General features: G+C 36.7%; 2 protein-coding genes and 1 long non-coding RNA gene across 3 annotated transcripts; 1 reads left to right on the top strand and 2 right to left on the bottom strand.

Annotated features, from left to right (window-relative positions):
- The first annotated feature begins 7,185 nt into the window (after positions 1–7,185).
- LOC104646870 (uncharacterized) lies at positions 7,186–8,273 on the top strand. The gene is made up of 2 exons (XM_010321327.1): positions 7,186–7,398; positions 7,794–8,273. The coding sequence occupies exons 1-2, from the start codon at positions 7,186–7,188 to the stop codon at positions 8,271–8,273; spliced, it is 693 nt and encodes a 230-aa protein (XP_010319629.1).
- A 2,305-nt stretch (positions 8,274–10,578) lies between these two features.
- LOC104646830 (uncharacterized) lies at positions 10,579–12,340 on the bottom strand. Its single transcript, XR_741011.4, has 2 exons — positions 11,757–12,340; positions 10,579–11,015 (listed from the first exon to the last, which is right to left on the bottom strand). It is a non-coding gene; the product is annotated as an uncharacterized lncRNA (long non-coding RNA).
- Positions 12,341–18,363: 6,023 nt separating this feature from the next.
- LOC138348017 (uncharacterized) lies at positions 18,364–20,383 on the bottom strand. The gene is made up of 3 exons (XM_069296620.1): positions 19,873–20,383; positions 19,457–19,542; positions 18,364–18,642 (listed from the first exon to the last, which is right to left on the bottom strand). Exons 1-3 carry the CDS (start codon positions 20,381–20,383, stop codon positions 18,364–18,366), a joined length of 876 nt encoding a protein of 291 aa, XP_069152721.1.
- Between the last annotated feature and the right edge of the window lie 2,728 nt (positions 20,384–23,111).

The following is a 23,111-nucleotide window of genomic DNA, read 5'->3' on the forward strand; positions in this document are numbered from 1 at the left end:
ATGTTGACCAACATTAAAGAGGTTAGTTGTCTTTTAAGATTGATCATAAGTATGGTGATTTTAGAAGAGTGATTAGGTTGTACCTCGGCATGGTGAATTTAGAAGAGTGCTTAGGTTGTACCTCGGCATGGTTGCTTGGAAAATTCCTCCAAAAGTGAAGTTTAGGGTTCAAATGGCTTAGAAGTTGTCTTCCTCTAATTTTGGAAAAAAAGGAAAGAGGTTTCTATGGCCAAATCTCTTGTAGGTTCCCCTAAGGATTTACCTTTACCTAGAGTGGATGGTTACCCTAACTCTCTAGAAAAGTGGTAGTGGATCTTAAGAATTCCAACATGTGTTGTATGCTTTGATAGATACCGGCATTTCTATAGTCTTATGTTGGAGGGAGATTCAATAAAGTCTATAGATGAACTACCTAAAGTGACGAACCTTGTAATATTAAATCCAGAACTACTTACCTTTTTATGACTTTGTAGTAGATTTTGATGAAATTATTGAGTTACCCTTGGTATTGATGGAGTAATTAAGGCCTCATGTTGTTGGATAGTATCACCCAACTTGAATTCTTATGAGATTAGTTCATGTAATGTACGTAGAAGAATAGTGGTGCTTGAGTGTTACCTATTGATTTTGAGTTAGTAAACTCCTTTTTTATGAGGGTAGGAGTGAAACCCCTAATGGTGTAAAATCGTATTATGTAAGGAGTATGGGGTCTTAGTCTTGACTTGCTTTGACCTCGATATTTAAGGGCATGATGCAATCAAGATTTTATTAATCTCACCCCAAGTGGGGGATAATGTGCCTTGATGGTAAGGTTTTGAGTGCCCTTAATGTTTCTACATTGATCTACCTAAAACTTCTCTTTGTTTAGAATCACTTTGAGTGATGGATATGAAGTGTAGTTACTTAAATACTCATTTTGCAACTCTTTAAATTGTAAACTAATGGAGTGTACTGAAAATTTAGTTAGAAATGGTTCCTCCTTTTGACTGGAATAAGGTTAAGTTAAAAAGGGTTTGCATAATCTTCATCCCAAGAGGGGGATATGGTGATTGATTAGAAGGGTTGATAAGTTAAAGTTCTCTTCAATGAGATGAGTTGCTCTTTGATGGGTCTACCCTAAGAGGATGATGATGAGTTGAGTAGGAGGTTTGTTGATATCCCTATCATTTCCGTCTATTCTTACTCAAGCTTGAAACCAATGATTTCCTAGTAGCTTGTTCATGTTTTGTAGTATTGCATATGAGTATAGATGTATTTTGTCCATATGTTATGTATGTCCTAGATGACGCTATGTTATGCATGTTTGAAGGATTCTTATTACATGAAAATGGATTTTTTTTTATAAATTTCATGTTTCTCATGTTTTGATGCATCCTTATATGGTGAATTCAAATTTGACTTCATGAGATGGTTTAATTAACATGCTTGATTTAACTTTTGGTGTGAGGTATTTCGGCCCCACATTGATATGTTTAGGTTTCTTTAAATGAGAAAAGATTATTTCCCTATAAGAATATGTGATTTTATTGAATTTTGAAAGTGTTTATATACACTCACTCTTGAAAAGTGATGGTGTATCTAACAAATATTGTTAATGTGTGCCTATGAATTGTAATAATTTCCTTAAGTAACGCATGTTCATGAAAACAAGTGTTACGCCTGAAACTGAAATTTTGTGAAATCACTTCCTAATGTTATTATGTATTTGGTGTGATCTAATGTTTTGATTTCATGAGGAAGGGAGTATGAGCATGCTTTGGTAGGAAGTTAATAATTTCTCCTCAAATGAATTGACTTTTGGGGTATGATTGTATATGAACTTCATGATTAGATGTTAGTATGTTCAGGAGAAGGTAATTTCTCCTTGAACATAACTAAACATGGTGATGTTATGTATGTTCTTAATCCTATTATGCCTAAATGATAGAGATTGTGGTTGATATACATTACTCATGATTTATGTGCATTTACTATGAGTCACTTAATTGCCTCATGAGTTATAATGTTTATCATGACTATGTGGGAATTGAAGGTTATTGCATTTATGAGAATGTTTTCTGAGATGAAGGATAAGTATCATTCCATTATTAGGAGAAGGAAATTCCTCCTATGAACATGAGAAATAGTTATGTGATTGATGCATTAAGGGTGAAATCAAGTTTCTACTTACTTGTGTCGCATTGAGTGCATAATGATATGAAGTTGGTATTCCTTGTACGTTCGGTGTATTGTCTATTAGTTTGTATTAATGTTGAATATTGTGAGCTTATAATTGGGTCAATAACTCCTTGAAAGTGTTTAAATTTCATAAGTTTCATTCGAGGATGAATGTTCCAAAATGGGGGATAATGTTATGACCCTCAAAAATAAATAGGATAAAACTAGAGCCACACATGAGTTTCGTGATTCAACAAATGCTTAATAAGGTGAGAAAAAACTTCTAACAGTTGGTTTAAAGAGGTTTGAGGTCAAACGTCAAACGACGACTAAGAAGTCCGGAAACTAGTGTTTTGTGTGCTAGTATGTCCTAGTATGTTTGCCTTGTTTTAAAGTGTTGTTTGGAGTCTAAAATGATAGGAGTGGACCCTAGTATCTAGATGGTAATTTTTAGAATCAAAACATCCGGGTAAGACTATTTAACGACCACCTTAAGGGTCCTTGAGGAGGAGTCAATTATTTGTCCAAGAAGCTTCCAAGACAGTTTCACCAACGACCCCTCTTGTGATGCCCCGTTAAAGGAGTGACGACCCGTTAATGGGTAGGGGGTGTGGATAAAAAAATATTCATGAGACCTTTTACCTCACTTTGTGGAGCCTAATTTAAGAACCATAGAGCTACAGGACGGTAGCGTCAAACCGCTTATGGTCTGTTGGTGGTGGTAAACAGCCACTGCCTGCTATCTGTCCAATGGTTTTGCCAACTAAGGGATGAAATTTTAAATTCACCCCACGTTTTAATTAAAGGGTGGACAATTAGTTTACCTATTTTAGGGTATTTTAAGTTAGTTAAGACATTGAAACCCCAAGTTAGAATTCATCCTTCAAATCAAACCTTTCCCTCAAAAACTAGATTCTCTCTAGAACTCCATTGGAGACCAAGTTCAAAATCAAGCTAGGAGATGGATTTCGAACATATCTATTCTTCAATTTTCGTGGGTCTTAAATCTATAATGTATTACAAATCTTGATCCTTGGATAGCTTTTTATTCAAGGAGTTCTATAATGATTTTCCAAAATGTTTCTACGATCAAATTTCCCAATTTTCAATCTAAACATGGGTTCATTGTAAAATGGTTTTCAAAGTCATTGTAATGACATAATTTTGAATGTAATTCCTTGAAGAACCCATGACATCCTTAATCTCCTAATTTAACCTATAAAGTGGGTTTTGTAATTTTGATTGGATATTAATGGAATTATGTTTAGATTGTAATGTATTGTTGAAAGATATTTCTATGTATATCTATTGATAATGAATTGTTGAGGATTCATCTATGATGATTATGGCTTTAAGAATTTGCAAGTTGACCTAAATTCTAGTCTATAGTATTGAAATTGATGTTGTTTGGTTTGGTCCACTTATGGTGGCAGTGTTAACTTCTTGTATATCATACATGTTGGGGTCATGGTATTGAGGGAAATATATGTCAAGTGGATTGCTATTATGATGATCATGAGTATGAAGGTTATGTTTGTAGTACTCAAATGTTAGTATCATGATTAAGGTGTGTTGATATGTGAAGTCTAATGTGAAAGACGATGATAAGGTAAGGTATGGTCTACATGCTTGATTGTGAAAAGTATTGTAACACTCTTGAAGTCCATGAATTGGACTAGATATAAGCCTATTGAATAATGTTTCAAGAACATTATTAATGAAATAAGCTCATTTAGAAAAGGTAAGAGCCAAAACGACAATCAAAGACCGTCACGTCCCGAAACTAGCTAAATTATAATAATTCACGTCCCTATGTTTGGTGAAGGTTTTAAAGTGTCAAATGTAGTCTAAAAATGGTAAAAAGATTTTGGATAGGTAGTACATACTACAAAGGGTCCAAATGTCCGGTAACGACACACCAAGGACCACCAGAAGGGTCCTTGGGGAGGACCCCAACATGGCTAGATAGGCTGCCAAAGTAGCCTACGCGAGCAAGAACCAGGGGGCTGCTGGGCGACGTGCAGCCCACACAAAGTTCACTGCCTCAACATTTGGGAGGCATCCTCTTGACGTGAGTCTGTCATGAGGCACACTGCCTCGACCAAAAATTTAGAAAAAATTGGAATTGTCCCCTAAACACGCAACAACTTCCTAGTTTTATTAAAGTCGTACTTTTGGTAATTTAACTTCACAAAAAGACATATTTAAGTTAAGGGTCTTTTGGTTATTTTGTAGGACGACTATATATTGATTATAGGTTAGTTTTAGACCATTTTTTACTCAGTTAAACCCAATCAAACGAAATTCTCTTATCTCTCTCAAGAACGCTCGCTTTCCCAAACTCCATTGAAGAACAAGAAGAGTTTAAAGAAGAAGATGAAGACTTCAATTTTTTCTTCCAAAATTCATGGATTGTTCGTCAATAAGGTATGGCTTTTTCACTTTTATGATTCCTTTCCCCAAGAGGTCCTTTTAAATATTAATTTTAAGAAATTAAAATCCTAGGGTCTTTACCCTACAAAACGGGTTTCTCCCTAACTCTAAATTTATGACTATCGATGCAAAATAATGGTTTTCTATGGTTGATTTAGTATATATTGTCAAATGTTTGACTTTAAATGATTAAATTTTGTGAAGCATGTTCATATTAAATTGATGGTTCTGAATTGGGTTCACCTACTACTTTATAACATGTAATTGTTTTAATTGGGTCTCTGACTTGAATGAACTCCTAAATGACCCTTTCCCTTATTCTATTATACAAATTAGTCTTGTTTATGAGTTGAAAAGTTAGTATTGATTATTATGTTGAGTATTTTACTATGTTGTTGGATGGTTGTTGCATATTGAATACAAGTTCTTGAATAAGGATATTGGAAGCAAGAGGTAAGTCTTCTAAAGTCCTGATCTATAACGTTTATGTTAGCTTATAAATGATGTTACAATGATAATGAAATATGCATGATAAAGCTATGCATATATGTTGACCTATGAATATGTTAATTTATGAGATCATGATACGAATATGATAATGCAGGTTTATGATATTTTGGTTTATGCTTTACAGAAGATGATCTATGATATGTTAATCTCAAAAACGAAGGGTTACAAAAAAGGAAATCTCATGTAATCCTAAAGAGCTTATGATCATGTTTATACAAGGATTTAATCTTCTATGACTTCTGATAATATTTATGATAAATGATGACTTAAATGTTAATAAAAAGGGGACTTTAGCTTATCACCAAGTGAACTAGATATGAGAGGTGTCCCTTCCCTAGTTGGAATATAGGTTCACAATGACTCTTATGAGATAGAGGCTTCTATGTAATGTGGAAATATGGATCTCTAATACTTCTCCTAGTTCTTGAACTATGTTTCCACCATATGATACTAGATAGAAGATCCACCTAGAAAGTTATGACATGTTTGGTTCTACTTTGTCCGATAAACCACATTCTTTCGGTGTGGGTTTTTATTACAATGGGTTCCATGTTTAGTCAACATGGTCTAATATCGGTGAAAGAGAATGTTCCCTCAAGTAAAATGAAATACAAGTAAATGGAATCTTACTAGGGTTACTTGAAGAGTCAACTTAGTATATGTAGGAATATTAGACTATACGTAGACATTGCACACGTTTACTCTAAGGGAAGTCGTAGGAGATTCTTCATATGTAATACGATAACATGAAATGTAAGATGGTTATGATACATGTTGTTACTCTTATATATGAAGTTTGTTACGTTAATGAACATGTTATTGGTCTATATTGTATTATGAGGTGATGACTACTTATGTTACAAGTTATATGAAGCAAAGCTTTACTTATGGTCTCCAATCTTATCTACTTGGTTGTGTGGGGTTATTTAAATTTCAATGACCATTTCACTTATATGTTTGTAATTGAATCACTGGTAAGTGCTTTGTATGTTATGTCGATATGATATATTCAAATGAAATGTTAACATGACTCGAGGATAATATGTCATTGATTATGATCATGCTTTATGTTGATAAAATCCGTAACTTGTATATGTTCTATTTTATGTGCATTGAAGACTTTTATATGACTTACATGTTTTTCTAAGGAATGATCCTTTTTCATGCATGTCCTTAAATGTTATGTGCATATATCCATACATAGTGCATGTGGCATACTAAACCCATTACTTTATATTACTACACATGTAGGGTCGGGCCATTGAAGATTAGGAAGGTTGATTGAAGAATCTTGCAATTTTTTCTCAATGTATTTTTAGGTCCTCATGTCCGAGGATGCTATCTTTTCATAATTTTAGCTTATGAAAACTAGTAGTTTTAACAATATTATTTATTCTATTTTATCTCTTTGGATTCTATTGTATTAAGGACTATATGTCATATAGATGTTTTATTAACTAATTTCAACTTATACTCTTAAATGGTTTTTATGTGAGACAAGTTTTAGAATAATGTATGTATGTTGATATGTTTCTACAAGTAAAGTCTATGTAAGCTTCTATGTGAGAGGTCTAGGTATACCTCAATATGTACATAAGTTTGAAATTTTTTAATTCTTTAACAAATTTTAACTGATGACATGTTTTAACGAACGCTAAGGGATTGTGTGAGTCCTCTAAGAGGCCACCGCCGCCAGTCGTATATGGGGTCTCTCCGGATGTGAAAAATATGGTATCAAAGCATGAGGTTGAATATATTTAGGATCAATATCTTACTAAGATATATTACCTAGTGTCGTGTTCATCATTGTGAAGTGTGCCACAATTTTTTATGAGAGCCTATGTGAGGATTTGGAAAATTCTCTTTTCTTTGTAATCCTATGTCGTGCCTCTAAAGTTTTAGCACTATGTGTCTTTTAGCATCTTATCCCTTTGTTGTGGTTATTGGCGATGAACACAAGAAGTATAGCCGCGAGAAGAGTAGGAGAGGAGGTTGAAAACTGTGGGAGCAACTCCCCAAGGCAATCAAGTTCCTCCTCAAGTGCAAGCCGCTGTGAATGATCAAGTTCTAATCAATCCTCCAGCCATGACGGATGGTGAGGTGAGGGCACCCATGTTACAAATGGCCGAAGACATCACCACTCAAGATAAAGACATTACGATACAAGATAATAGAGAGGTTGTTACTCGAGAGAATCAACATGCTAGTACTATGGCTAGCCGTTTGACAGATTTTAAGAGGATGAATCCTTCTATTTCTCTTGGATCAAAAGTCTATACGATATTTTTTGCTATGGGGGTGAGTACTACTCAAAAGGTTGAGCTTGATACATATAACCTCAAGGACGTGGCTCAGACTTAGTATAATCAGTGGAAGGATAAAAGAGCTTCGAGAGGTGGTCCCATGACTTGGAATATCTTCAAAAAGGACTTTCTTGACAGATTCTTTCAAAGGGAACAGAGGGAAGCAAAGGTAGAATAGTTCATCCACCTTTGTCAAGGAGGTATGAGTGTCAAGGAAAACTCCTTAAAAAATTTATTAAGCTGTCCAAATATGCTTCCTCTTTTGTTTCTAATGATAGGGATAAAATGAGCCATTATCTAACGAGAGTGTTCGAAGAGCTTAAAGAAGAATGTAGTATAGAAATGCTTCATGACACTATGGATCTTTCTAGGTTGATGGATGCTTAACAGGTTGAAGATAATCATCTAAAGAAGAGGTACAGAGAAGCTAAGAAGGCTAGGTCTTTTGAAAGTGGTTCTTTTAATAATAGGCTTGATATGCAAGACAAGCCTCAGTTCAAGAAGAGGTTTTCAAATCAGGTTCCTTCTAATTTCTACAATAATTGCAATAATGGAGGTTCTAATCTTAAACCTCAAAAAGAGAGAAATGTTAATCCACCAAAAGAAAGACCAATTTGTGGTAAGTGTGGTGAGAAAGATATGGGCGAATGCCTTGTTGGGACTAATAGTTGCTATGGTTGTGGAAAGGTTGTCCATATTGTGAAAGATTGTCCTTATGTGAGAATTCAAGGCAAGGCAAATGGACAAACTCAATCAAGCGCTCCTAGTTTTGATGGTACAAAAAGGAACCTTTTTTATGAACTCAAGGCTAGCGGTGAACAAGAGATCTTTCCCAAAGTGGTGACGAGTATTTTAGAAGTTTTCAGTTAATGTTTATGTTATTCTTGATCTAGGTGCTACCCTTTCTTTTCATACACCTTTGATAGCTAGAAAGTTTGATGTACGTCCTTATGTTTTGATTGAACCCTTTTGAGTTTGTACCCCCATAGGTGACTTTGTGGTTGCAATAAGAGTCTATAGGAAATGTCCTATAATGCTGCCCAATAGAGTTACTCTTGTTGATCTTGTAGAACTTGACATGTTTGATTTTGATTTCATTTTGGGTATGGATTGGCTTCTTGCATGCTTTGCTTCCATAGATTGTAGAACAAGGGTAGTGAAGTTTCAATTCCCAAATGAACCCATTTTACAATGTAAGAGGGGAAGTTCTATGCCAAACGGTGAAATCATTTCTTGTTTGAAGATAGCAAAGGGTTTTCTATATCATGTAGTGAGGGTTAAGGACCTAGAATGTGAAACTTCATCTATAAAGTCAGTCCTCGTGGTGAAGGATTACCCAGAGTTTTTTTCTTAATGACCTTCAAGCGTTCCTCCCAAATGGGGAATTGACTTTGACATTGACTTTTTACCTGATACGAATCCCATTTCAATTCCTTCATATTGGAAGGCTCTGCCTGAATTGAAAGTGTTGATGCTCCAATTCAAAGATTTACAAGACAAGGATTTCATTCAACCAAAAATTTCTCCATGGGGTGCTGCAGTCTTGTTTCATAATAAGTAGTATGCGTCCCTTATAATGTGTATTCATTATCGCCAACTCAATAACGTCACAAATAAAGAACAAGTATCCTCTACCTCGGATTATTGATCTTTTTGATAAACTCCAAGGTTCTAGCTACTTTTCCAAGATTCACTTAAGGCCGGGATATCAGCACTTAAGGTGATAGGTGAAGATGTTCCCAAGAAAACATTCACAACTAGATATGGTCGCTATGAATTTCTAGATATGTCTTTTGGGGTAACAAATGCCCCGCCGGCGTTTATAGATATAATGAATAGATTTTTTCTGAGGTTACCTCGACTAGTTTGTGATTGTCTTCATTGATGAAAATTTTGATATACTCAAAGAATGAAAATGAGCATGAGAGTCACTTGTGGTTAGTTTTTCAAGTCCTCAAGGAACACCAACTTTACGCCAAATTTGGCATGGAATTTTGTTTGAGGTCGATTGCTCTTCTTGGCCATATTATCTATGATGAGGTGTAGAGGTTGATCTGAAGAAGAAGGATCCGAAATTAGCCTAGGCCTTTGACTACCAAATGTTTTACTTAAAAATATATGGTAGTAAAAAATGATTAAGTTTCGAAAAAATGAATTAATCTTTTATGATTTAAGAGAAATTAATTTTCCCAATTAACAGAGTTGTCACTTGATTTTTTAGTAAAACCAAGAAAACATTATTTTTCAAAAGATTTAAAACAGACAAAAATCATTTGAAAAGGGTTCGAAGTTCAAATGTACATTCTGAGAAAGGCTTAGTCCCTCGGAATTCCCGCTAACTTGCGGTTGACCGGCGATTTGATAAATTAACTTTCAAACAAGTTTTCGAATTTTTTAAACAAAAGTAAAAGAAAAATTATTTATTCATTTGCTTAATTTAATTAATATGTTATATTGAGGTAAAAATGAAATACGAAAATCACAAAAAAATGAAAATAATTAATATGTGCAAACAAGACCAATATATTAAAATAAAATCTAAGTAATAAACATATACAAAATAGATCAAAAAAAAAATTAATATAAGGGAAATTACTATTTTGGGAGTATAATTAAATCAACAAAAATTAATCAAATAATTTTAGTCAAAATATATTAATAAATATGGAGGAAAAAAGGAAATGTCCAATTTTGGTTTTTGGCCAAAATTCCTGCTAACGGACCTACTGGAAATTTCTTTGGGTCTTTGGCCTATTTTATGTCTAACAGCCAGCGTATACACTGATTGTATAGTGTAGTATATGGGATATATCCGATCTGTTCTGGACTTTTGGAACCTGTATTTTTATTTGGATTACGTATTCCTGCACTTCTACCTGTATTTTCCGTGATTTAAAACCTGTATGCTGTATATCCTGACTGTATATCGGCGTATACAGTCAGTATATCAATGTATCATAGTGTACATTCACATGAATAGAGTCCTTTTTGGACTATTCCAAGACACGTAAATCAGTCCTTGCCCCTGCAATTTCTCCTCTTTCACTTGAAAAGAATGAGGACGACCAAAAAAGTTTGACTCGGAGGAATGCAAGCGATAAGGAATTCGCATCCCGAAAATAATAAAGCAAAGATACTTCTAAAATTAAAACAAAGACTAGAGCAGCCCCCATACTAATAAACAAAAATAATTTGATTAAGCCAAATCATGCGACCATATGTACTATGGAATGTCAAAGCCTAAGTAATGACAATGACACAATAACGAATACTTATGCTACTGCTTTAAAATTTACAAGAAATCTCAAAATACATTGTCTCTAATAACGAAGAGAACACCTAAACAAATGCTACCTGTGAAGAAAGAATAATCAAAACTCCTTCATATTATACGGAACAACAAGGTTGATAGAAATCAACTTTGAGAACAAATAAACATGCTCAAATGGGATATGTTATCCACACACAAATAAAGAAACGAGCATCCAGCAAGAAAACTTCATCCTGAAATCAAGAGCTTGAATAACAACCAAGAAAAGTCAAACTTGAAAGCTAACCGAAACACGACTAATGTTCTTTGAAAAGAAACAAGAACAAATAAAAAACGCAGACCTGTTCAAGAAAAAAAAATCAATGTCATTAGGCAACCATATGGGCATGGCAGTAAGCATACAAACACCAGCATGCCACTGTCCCTTTTATTATTTTTTTAGCACTTTCTTTAGACTATAGGTAATAAAGAAAACATACTAAGGCAACGAGGGTATACCATGAGATTTAACACAAATTTTCGAACAAATGGGTATATATTCAAGACCAAAATAATGTAAAATCGACCTTCGAATGCCGTAACCTTTTTGATATAAGACCTAACAATAATCTCTCCCTGTATCAATGATATACTTCCGCTAGAAATCGGATTTGATATCATCTTGGAACAACAAAATCATTAGACGAGTCAAGAACGCAACACATGAACTTCAAACAATCATCAACCTCACAAATAAACTTCAAATTTGAATATCTTAATCAATTCGTTCAACTTGAGGTGAGAGAATGAATGATAAGACGCCGAATGTTGAACACCGATGTAGATTAGACTATAAGAAAAAAAGGCTCAAGAAGGAAGAACAACGAAATATCGCTTTAGATAATACCACATAGCCTTCTTCAACTCTAACCGGATACCATATCTACTTAAATGAATCAACAACATATAAGTCATACCAATATCTCCATTGAATTAACATTAAATAGATGAACAAACAGCAGAAAATTTCCAGCAACAAAGTGCTATTTCACAGAGAAAACGGAGGAGAAAAGGAGAGTATGTTATCGAGAAACGAGTTGTACCTTCTTCGTATAGAGAACCAGAGATAGGAATGAGCTTGGATAGACTTCAATATCTTCCTTTAAGATTCAGAAATCCAACAAATTTTGCAACAAATAACAAAAAAAAATAAATTATCGCATGTTTGTTATATGAATATTATAACCTAGTAATTCCTTTTCTTGTAAGTTCTTGCTAACAAAAATGGACTCAAAATCTTTCTACTTTTTGTAATATTTTTTCAAGCTAAAGAAGTTTTTTCCCTTTTCTCTCACTGATATTTATAGGAGAGAAAAATGGGAAGAAAATTTTTGGGCGGAAAATGGATGGGATTTGATTTCGAAATTCAAATCCCTCTTCAGCATAAGCTTCCAACTCTATCCTTGTACGATCATCAACAGAAAATCGAAGGGAGACATCCCATTTTAGAGGAAGGACAAGAGAGAAAGGGAGATTTCGACCTGGGGCCTTCGAGTACAATTTTCGTATAATAGGATAAGGGAGAGGGGAAGGAACCCGCCTGGCTACTGGAAAGCTTTACTTTACGCGTGAAGAAGAAGATGACACAGTAGATCGGTCGGAAGTTCGGGGTGGGTATGGTGAGAATGGGTTACTGGTTTCAGAGGTGGGCTGATAGATAGGTGGGTTGGGCCTTTACAGTGAATTGAAATGACATGGACTAGGAATCACTGAAAGTCTGGGATGGGCTCCTGAAAAACAAAGGGTCCAAATTCATCTAAAAGCCCATCTATCCAAATATTGGCCAAAGTTATTAAATTTAAAGATAAATTAATATAATTAATTAACAAGCTTTTTAATTTTAACGAAATAAAATAATCAACGTAGTCATAAAATAATTAATTTGAACGTAAACCATTACATAACTAAATTAATAATTAAATATTTTAACAAAATCAAAACTTTAAAGAAGAATTTCGAATAAACATAACACATAAAATCCATATATATTATGTAAATCCTACGTAATATCTAAGAATTATGAAAATTATCAGATTTATTTGGAATAACTTGAAAAGCCTTTTGAGCCTTAATGGAACCAATTATCTCAAAACGTTTGGGATTAAGAAGATCGTTAATAAATTAGTATCGGGGAAGTTCAAAATTGGGTGTCAACAACTGTCCCTCATATTACTTCGATTGATGGAAGAAATAAGAGAAAAATGAATTTGAACAAACCAATTTTGACCGACCACACATTCATCTTTTCGGCAAATCTTGTCATGGACTTTAGGAATAATGGCCGCATCCTGGTAATGGGTTTCTTATATATCTCATGCTATATGAGAATTCAGGCCACTTTTAGTTCGAATACACTAGATTTAACGCTCGATTTTGAAACAAATCAAAAGCCACCTAGATACCGAGTTACGAAGGTACCAAAATGATCGAGAATAAAATTCAAGAGAGAATGTTGGAACACAGCCAAGTTTTAACATTGAGTCCGCCTACATATCTTTAAACTTCAGGCATTAGGCTGTTTGTAGTTCGACTCGATCAGTTTAAAAGGGAATATATTATGCTAGATAACCTCTGGTTTTGGATAAGTGACGAATTAAACGGGTATGAAAGGAGGCTTGTAAACCTCTGGTTTTGGATAAGTGACGAATTAAACGGGTATGAAAGGAGGCTTGTAACCTCTTAGCCATGAATATGGTGCGCTCACATCCACAGGCAACAATATTCACAGACATAATTTCCAAACTCTTGGCGCACTGTCACTTAGATTTAGTTTCCGGTAGATCAAAATATCAAGATGCGAGACCGAAACAGACAAAACTCAAAGGAAAACCCACATGCCTTCTGATAGGGGTGTGGTTAGATTGTTGTGGAAGTCGCTCCTTTACTAGCTCCCTAAGAGTTTGACATTCCTCTTTGGACTGTGTCTCAGTTCACTTCTAAGAAAAAGTTTCACGTTGTGCTGTGTCCTTTTTGATGTCATTTGTACCTGTGGTTTTTTGGAGAATTCATCCTTTTGGATGCTCTCGACAAAGACTAAGATAAAACCTCCTCAGCTTAAAAATGCAATTAGGATGGCAGACAATGTCTTTTGACCATGTCGACACTCCATTGTTCTCCTTGATATTCGATGTCAACTCGATCGGTGTGATGTAAAGCAAATAAATCTTATGCCTGGTGTTTGCAATGTAATCCTCAATTAACTCTTCACTTGATGTCGAAATAAATAAATGCTGATGCGATGTTGATATTTCTTTTGATGTCAATGTACTCTTCATATTGATGTCAACATGAATGATAGATGATGCAGTGTTGACTCTTCTCTTGATATTGGTGTGCTCTTTGTGTTGTTTACTTTAATCAAAATAAAAGAATGCAGTTGATGACAACGGATTAATATTTCTCTTTGGATGCACGATTCCTTCTCCGGTAGTGCATGATTTCTTACGGGACATGAATATCTTCCCGTGATGCGTAAATTTGCGAGGTATGAAATCTTCTCGCGATGCATAATTTATATAAGGTATTAAATCTTCTCACGATGCATAATTTCTATGAGGTATGAAATCTTCTCGCGACGCATAATTTCTGCGAGGTATGACACCTTCTCGCGACGCCTAATTGTTTCGAAGATATGAAACCTTCTCACGACGCACAGTCTTCCGCAAGGCATGAGTGTTTACTTGCGATGCACGCTCCTTCACGATGCATGAGTATTGACTCATGATGTATGATTTTCTGTGATGCATGCGTATTGACTCGCGATGCATGATTTTCCGTGATGCATGCGTATTGACTCGTGATATATAATTTTCCGCGATGCATGAGTATTGACTCGCGATGCATGATAACGGCAAAACGTCTTCCGGTAATAAATTGTCTAGATCGATAATAAACTAGCTGACACCCTCTGAGTAATGCATAGTATCATATCCGAAATTATGATGCAAATGATGTCCATTGTAAATTTCATGTCATTGGAAATTAATTAAAATAAACAATTCATATTCCCAAGTCCCCGATGTAAGATATATAAAATATCTCTTGCTTCTGGGAAAACTATTGAGTTTGGGATATTTTTCGCATCTTTTGACTTTGTCGTATTCATCCGCCGGAAAAAATTGCCTGTTTCAGAGCAAGGCTATTAACCTACGTTCACAGAAAAAATGTTAGTTTTAAAAATGAACTAATTTGTGTCGATTTCTTCAGCTATGCTTCTTGCCCTGCTATTTCTGGTTGATTTCTCGTTCTCCCAACTCTTTATAGATAAGACAAAATATTTTATGCCAAAACAAATGGAACATAAAAAGGAAAATAAACCAGTAATTTAAGAGGAATAAATTTTGAGAAATATTATCTAAAAAAAAGTCTCTACCAAGTCATGTCATATCAGGCTTAACAAACTTCTTTGAGTCTGATGCTTGGAGGTCTATCTGATTATTTGTGGTCGAGTTTTTCAGAGTCGCTCTATACTTGCAAAAAAATCCATGCTGAATTTTTGAGGCCATCCTCAAAATTTCTTTCCCAGTTGAAAATGGCGAAACAACATTAGTCTTGATTTGATGAGGAGGATTCTTCTTCTCAAGAATTTTAGAGTCCTTCTCAAAAATTCTATTCCAGTTTCTATTGTAAAGAGGAATAGAAATCTTACGGGAAATATGAACATACCTTTGTGGATCCTACGTATCCCGTCGAGGCAAGAATCAGGTCAAACGTAGTTCCCCCTCAAAGGTAACGAAATAAGAAAAACTACAAAGAAGGCCGCCTACGTATCTCATTCTTAAGAATTTAGGTCAAACGTAGTTCGTTACAAGGAAATATTAAAGGGGTATATTGATTGACCGAAGCCGACATAGGCCGCCTACGTATCACATTCATGAGAATTCAGGTCAGACGTAGTTCGTTACAAGAGGGGTAAAATTTAAACAAAACAAATACAAGCATACAAAATGATTGCAAGTAAACAACAAAAATGCAGACCGAAGCTTCACACTTAGTATCTCTTGACAGCATCCGATTTGATAGGTTTAGGCCATACGGTGCCATCAATCTCCGACAAGACCAAAGCACCTACAGATAATACTTTACGAACCATGGAAGGACCTTGCCACTTTGGTGTGAACTTTCCTTCGTACTCGTCTTGATGTGGAAAAATACGCTTAAAAACCAATTGGCCAACTTCGAAAACTCTCGCTCTTACTCTCTTGTGAAAGGCACGAACCATTCTCCGCCTATACAACTGACCATGACAAACAACAAGCTTTCTCTTCTCATCAATAAAAGTTAATTGATGAATCCGCTTGCTCACCCATGCGGCATTACTCAACTCAACTTCCTGGATGATTCTCAATGATGGTATCTCAACTTCAACAGGTATGACTGCCTCTGTTCCATATACAAGTAAGTTAAGCGTAGCACCAGTCGATGTTTTGACTGTCGTGTGTTATCACAGTAAAGCATATGGTAAAATCTCATGCCAACCTGTATGCTTGTCAATCATTTTCCTCAAAATCTTTTTGATATTCTTATTGGCAACCTCTACAGCTTCGTTCATTCAGGGACAATAAGCAATTGAGTTTCGATGCGTAATTTTAAATTACTCACATATCTCTCTCATCAAGTGACTGTTCACATTTGCACCATTATCCGTAATGATGGATTCTTACACCCCAAATCTACATATCAGATTGGTGCGAATAAAACCAACCACAACTTTCTTGGTTACCAACTTGTAAGTAGCTACTTCCACCCACTTAGTGAAATAATAAATGGCGACCAAAATGAATCTGTGTCAATTAGAAGCGGCTGGCTCTATTTGACCGATGACCTCCATTCTGCAAGCTATCAATGGCAAAGGTGAACTCATAACATTAAATTCGTGAGGTGGCACTCTGATCAAATTACCATGCACTGGACATTTGTGGCATTTTTGCAAAAATTTGCAACACTCGTTCTCCAAAGTCATCCAAAAAATACCAGGCTCGTAGGATATTTCTTGCCAAAGTGATCCCGTTCATATGCGTACCACAAACTCCAGCATGTATATATTTTACAAGCTTCACAAATTCAACAGCATCAACACATCTTACAAGACCCAAATATGGAGTCCTCCTATAAAGTACTTCTCCACTTAAAAAAATTGAGAGCCACACAGCGTATCGACTTATTTTGGTTGGACGTAGCATTTTCATGATAAGTTCCAGACTCCAAATACTTCTTTATATCAAAATACCAAGCCGAACTGTTTGGTTCTACTTTAACATAGGAACAATGGACTTGATGTTCTTTCAAATCCATATCCAAAAGAATAATATAATCTATATCCGGATGCTTAATCATCGAAGTGATGGTGGCGAGAGCATGGGCCAATAAATTTTGTATTCTGGGAGTATGTCTGAACTCGATCTTACAAACCTTTTGCACAACTTCTGTACGTATTGTACGTAAGGTATAATCTTAGGGTTCTTGATAACGCATTCTCCTTGAACTTAATGAATCAAAAGATTTGATTCTCCAATAACTAACAACTCATTGAAATTCATATCAATGACCATTTTTAAACCAAGAATACAAGCTTCGTATTCAGCCATGTTGTTTGTGAAATTAAATCGGAGTTTAGCCGCAATGGGATAGTGTTGACCAGATTCTGACACTAAGACTGATCTGATACCTTTACCTTGATGATTTTCTGCTCAATAAAAGAATAATCTCCAACCTGGATATGCTTCAGAAATATCCTCACACGTAAACGACACTTCTTCATCGTGAAAATAATTCTTAAGTGGTTCATACTCTTCATCAATGGGATTTTCTGCCAGATGATTAGACAAAGTATGTGACTTTATTGCTTTTTGAGTCACATACACCATGTCAAATTCACTCAACAACATTTTCCAATTGGCTAACTTTCTGGTCGACATCGCTTTAAGAAGATATAACTCAGTGGATCCATTCTGGAAATGAGGTATGTAGTATAGGAAGATAAATAATGTCTCTGCTTCTTGGCAATCCACATAAATTCACAACACGTTCTCTCCAACAAAGTGTAACGAGACTCGTATGGAGTAAACTTCTTGGTTATACAACAGATAGCCCTTTCCTTCTTTCCTGTCTCATCACGTTGACCAAGTATACACCCGAATGCACTATCTGAGACCGACAATTACAACAACAAAGGACTTCCCTCTCACGGAGGAACCAATATCGGTGGGTTGGACAAATAGTTCTTGATAGCATCAAAAGCATTCTGACACTCTTCAGTCACTTTGTCGTGGCATGTTTCTTCAACAGCTTCAAAATAGGCTCACACACCACGGTTGATTGAGCTATTAATCGACTGATGTAATTTAACTTCCCTAAGAAACTCATCACCTCTTTTCTCGTCTTTGGCAGAGGTAACTCTTGAATTGCTTTAATCTTAGAGGGGTCATGCTCAATACCCCTTCTACTTACTATAAATCCCAACAGCTTCCCGGATGCAACTCCAAAAGCGCATTTGGCGAGATTTAACTTCAAGTTATAACGACGCAAATGATCAAAGAATTTCCTTATATGTGTCAAGTGGTCAAAAATCTCGCAGGATTGGATTATGATGTCATCCACGTACACTTCAATATCCATATGAATCATGTCGTCAAAAATTGTCGTCATAACTCACATATAGGTGGCACCCGCATTCTTGAGACGGAACAACATCACCCTGTAGTGATATACACCCCAAGGTGTAATGAAAGCCCTCTTTTCCGCGTCTTTCTCATCCACCAAAATTTGGTGATAGCCTTCGTAACAATCCACAAATGACTGCATTTCATGCCTAACACAATTTTCAATCCAAATAAGAATATTCGGCAATGGAAAATTATCTTTCGGACTAGCTTTGTGGAGATCACTATAGTCAACACAAATCCTGATCTTTCCCGTCCTTTTTGGTGACTGGAATAACATTGGCCAGCCAAGTTGTATATTGTGTCACTTCACTTCCACCAAACGGGACTCTATCTGCTTGGTGATCTCTTCCTTAATCTTCAAACTCAGTTCAGGCTTGAATTTTCTAGTTTTTTGCTTCACCGGATGGAACCCCGGGTTAATCGGCAACTTATGAGATATGACATTGGTACTCAACCCTTGCATGTCACCGACTTCCAAGATGAACACATCAATATATTAAGTAAACAAAAACATTAGGTCTTCTTTTTGAGTTTCATTTAAGTGGATGCTGATGTTAATTTCTTTGATACATTTTGGATCTCCCTAATTCACTGTTTCAATTTCCTCTATATTTGGTTTATGCTGATTCTAGAACTGCCGAAATTCCTCGGTGACATAATGTGGTTCCCCACTTTCTTCTTCATAATCGTCAACCTAGTCCAATTGCCTCATTTTTTTCATATAGCTCATGTCATGACATGACGTTGGCAGGTCTGTAACTTATGTTACTGAAATCATTAATAGATAAAATTATGAAAGTAAGGTATAACAAACAACTATATAAATGAAGTAAAAAACAAAGAGGCTTTCATAATAATAATAATAATAAAAAGCAAACTTTGGCCATTAAATGGGGCCATGTTGCCTTTTTTGAACATCACAATGAAAATTTAAAAATTTGAACAGTTAAGAAAATGCAAAAATGGTGGGTCTTGGTCCTCTTCCGGACTACCACCGATTTTAATGTGCATGAAATAACGCCTTTCTACCGAAGAGTTCGGGGTATCAGGATTGGCGTGGAAGTCCAGTGTCGCAGCACCTCCCCTCGCTCAGCATCACGGATACCAGCTAGCTCGACCTCTTCCTTGACAACAGCATCTATCTCTTCGAGGAGGTCACAGAATCCTACAAAAAGGTCTTCATGCTCGGCATACTCTTAGATTGGAAAGGATTGATACAGATGTGCGATCGACCTAGTAAAGACTAGAGCATTTTTCTTCTTCACTTTCATGTCATCATCTGTGGGGATGTACCCCAAACCATATCTGAATCCCTTAACTAGGATCTGAACATGCTCAATAATTCCTTGGGAATCTCTTTCCAATCCAAACCCTGGCTAAAAATCATTCTGCAACATTACAATGGTTATCATCTTGTATATGACAGGCATGGGGGTCTATGGGGCCAGGTCATCACCAGTGGCATTCAGCAACTCCATCGTGTAAAACTATGTACCTCGCCAAAACTCATCAATGATTGACACCTGCCTACCAAGGTAACTCCCCTCTCCAGGAAAAACCAAGTCCTCATTCCTCCACCCAAGCTTCATCATCTGATGGAAAGTACACGGGACGGCTCCATCCATATGGATGAACGACCTTCCCAGAAGAAGGTTGTAACTGGTATCTATATCCAATACTTGAAATTGAACGCTGAACTCTACGGGGGCCATTTGAATGGCTAAAGTCACTGCTCCCAATGTGTCTCTTTGAACCCCATCAAAGGCTCTCACGTTGGCATGGTTTTTCTCCCATTTCCCGAGGTCAAACCTTAGCTGCCTAAATGTCGACAACGGGTAAATATTCAGACCAGATCCCTCATCTACTAAGACACGGTTTACAACCTTTTCACGGCATATCACAGTGATGTGCAGTGCCTTGTTATGTGATCTTCCTTCGATAGGCAGCTCATCGTCACAAAAGTTGATTCCGGGCCCTCGAATAACCTGATGAATCATGGCAGCCATGTTATCACTACTTGTACCTGCAGGTACGTATGTATCGTCGAGAGTTGTCATTAAGGCCTGGCTGTGGGGCAGAGAGCTCATTACATAGACCATACGTAGATCTGAGTCGGAGTCTTCTCTAAATGTTTGACGATGGAATAATCCTATGGTTGCATCCTTCTCCAGAATTCTTCTGCTTCTCTATCTCTTATCGTCCTCTTAGCCTGGTCCTTCTTCTCTCCTTTGAGAGCAAGCTCGTCAGGAGTGCAACACCATCCAAACCTATTCATACCTTGAGCAACAGAAGTTTCAATAACAAACTTAGGCTTGACGAGAGTTTCAGATGGCACCAAGGCAAACAACCTTTGTAGGTGTCAAAATAACAAACTCTCTCATTTATTTGACGCTTAAAGAAGCAGAAGCCCTTTACAAATCATCGTGAACAACGAGGTAATCATTTTCGTTCCACACCAGTCTTCATCTATCTCAATCATATTGACATTGCCGCCTCCATGATTCGGCAACGGGTTTGTGTTGACATTTGGTGCCGCCAGTTGGAAAGAGACAACCTCCTGATCAATCAAATCTGGAATTTTGTGCTTGAGGTTTATACAATCTTCAGTATCATGTCCAACACCGTTAGAATGCTAAGAAAATCTCTGATCGGGTTTGTAGAACATTGAATTGACATCCACGGGTTTGGACCCCACATGGTGGATGTATCCAGCTGCAACAATCCCTCATACAGTTTGGTCTCGCTTTCAGCGAGTCCAGTAAAGTTCCTTGAAGGCCTCTTCTCAAATCTAGGTCGGGGAGAGTCATAACCTCCTTGTTGAGGAGGAGGCACCTGTTGATAATTTCTGGTATTTGGAAGGGGAGATTGGCTTCTGTGATATAGATTTGTTTGGTAGTTTTGGCGATGGAGCTTGGTAATTTGGAGGGGGATTTTTGTATAGTAGAGCTTGGACTTGATAAATAAGAGGGGGTGCTTGGTAGCTCGACTGTACGTTAGCGCAGTGTGGAGAAACACCCTTGTAGGGAGATGGAATTTGGTAAGGTGGGGGATAATTTGGGTAAATGGGAGATGGACGTTGGTAATTGAGGGGTGGACTTCGGTATGCGGGAGCTTGGACATTCGGATGAACGGAGGTAGCATTCAGATTATTCGGATTACTAGATGCGTATAAAAAAATTGGTAGGACTTTGGGGAAGGCCAGGAATGACCTTGAGAATATGATGAGCTTCAGGGGGTTTTTCTTCCCACATATGAGATATTAGCAACTTCTTCCCTTTTCTTTCTCAGCAAACCTGAAGACCAAGGTGATGCGGCTACACGGGATATCTTTCCTGATTTCAAACCATCTTCGATAGTCTTACCAATATTGACTATCTCGGAGAATTTTACTTTAACGAGTAATATGATTTTCTCATAATATTCCAGCACTTGCACACACACGAACACTTCAACGATTTATTTCTCAGTCATGGGTGGCCTCACCCTTGCCTCTTATTTCCTTCACCTATAGGAGAACTCCCTATAACTTTTAATTGATTTTTGATTTATTTTCTCCAAAGAGTAACGATCGGGAAAAATTTATACATTGTAACCAAATGGATTGATAAAGTCTTTGGCCAATGCATTCCATCTAGGCCATTGTCTATTTTCATGTGAGGTAAACCTTTCGAGAGCCTCTCCACAAAGGCTTCGATGGAAAAGCCGCATCAACAAAGCTTCATTCATTCCAACTCCAACGAGCTTGTCAGAATAGGCTCTCAAATGAGCCATAGGGTTGCCCACTCATCCGAAGATGTGAACCTTCAGAATCTTGAACCCTTCTGGAAGGTCCAAATGTGGGTGGATACACAAGTCCTCGTAACTAAGTCCAGCGATGTCATGGATGCATTGTAGCTCCTTCATGGACTTCTAAATATCCTTTTTTTATATTGACCCTTACATCTTCCTTTTCCCTCCATTCCTTTTCTTGTTCCTCGTAATGGTCCAACTTAGAACCGAGCACATCGTGCTCAGCAGGGACGTGAACTTGGAAAGTGGCTCTCATTGGTAGAGGTGGGGCTATAGAGTGTCTTTTAGAAGTTTGGGCGGTTTGGTAATTTTGCGGGTAGGTCTGACATTGGTATTCTTATTTAAGTGGTGGTGGGGTGTTTGGGAATTGAAAGCATTCTTGTTTTGATTTTGGTTTAGATTTTGTGGCGGTGGAGCGGCTGATGGTGAGTATTTTGAGGATGGGGTGGCACTTGAGGATGGTTATTTTGAAGAGAAGATAGAGTTTCGTAGGATGCATAAGCAAATTGGTGATTTTGGGTAGTTATATCCATAACCGATGAATTCTGAATAGGTGTGGATGGCTGATTTTGAGTTCGATCCATATTTGTGGAAGGGAAATAGATTGGAGGCCTCCCGTCAGCACCATTAGCGGCAAATCCTTGTGGAGGCAGATCCTGTCTCCATTACATTTCCATTCTCATCTTTTCAATCTGCTGCATCAGCTGTATAATCAACTAATTCTGTTCTTCTACGGTAGTTTGAGCCACCACAACATCAGTAAGACTCACTTCTTCATTATTATCCCCCATAACTGCCTTTCCTCTGTCTGAGCTTTATCTAGGGAAGGAATATGCGGGACCTTTTGATCTGATTAAATGAGGATGATCTGCCAGCATTTTGATTGACACAAATCAGTTTCTAAGTATCTGAGAAGGAAAACAACTGAAATGCAGATTTGTTAGT

This window comes from Solanum lycopersicum, chromosome 4, assembly GCF_036512215.1.
Source record: "Solanum lycopersicum chromosome 4, SLM_r2.1".
NCBI classification, from domain to species: domain Eukaryota; kingdom Viridiplantae; phylum Streptophyta; class Magnoliopsida; order Solanales; family Solanaceae; genus Solanum; species Solanum lycopersicum.

Bases quoted from the DNA above. Each gene is read 5' to 3' on its own strand.
- LOC104646870 (XM_010321327.1), top strand. From the start codon at position 7,186: ATGACGGATGGTGAGGTGAGGGCACCCATGTTACAAATGGCCGAAGAC. The intron at 7,399-7,793 runs GTGAGTACTACT...GATGCTTAACAG, and splicing joins CGATATTTTTTGCTATGGGG to GTTGAAGATAATCATCTAAA.
- LOC138348017 (XM_069296620.1), bottom strand. From the start codon at position 20,383: ATGGCTGCCATGATTCATCAGGTTATTCGAGGGCCCGGAATCAACTTT. The intron at 19,543-19,872 runs GTACATAGTTTT...ACCTTTTTGTAG, and splicing joins CATTGATGAGTTTTGGCGAG to GATTCTGTGACCTCCTCGAA. The intron at 18,643-19,456 runs GTGCTGCGACAC...ATGTTATTCCAG, and splicing joins GTGATGCTGAGCGAGGGGAG to TCACCAAAAAGGACGGGAAA.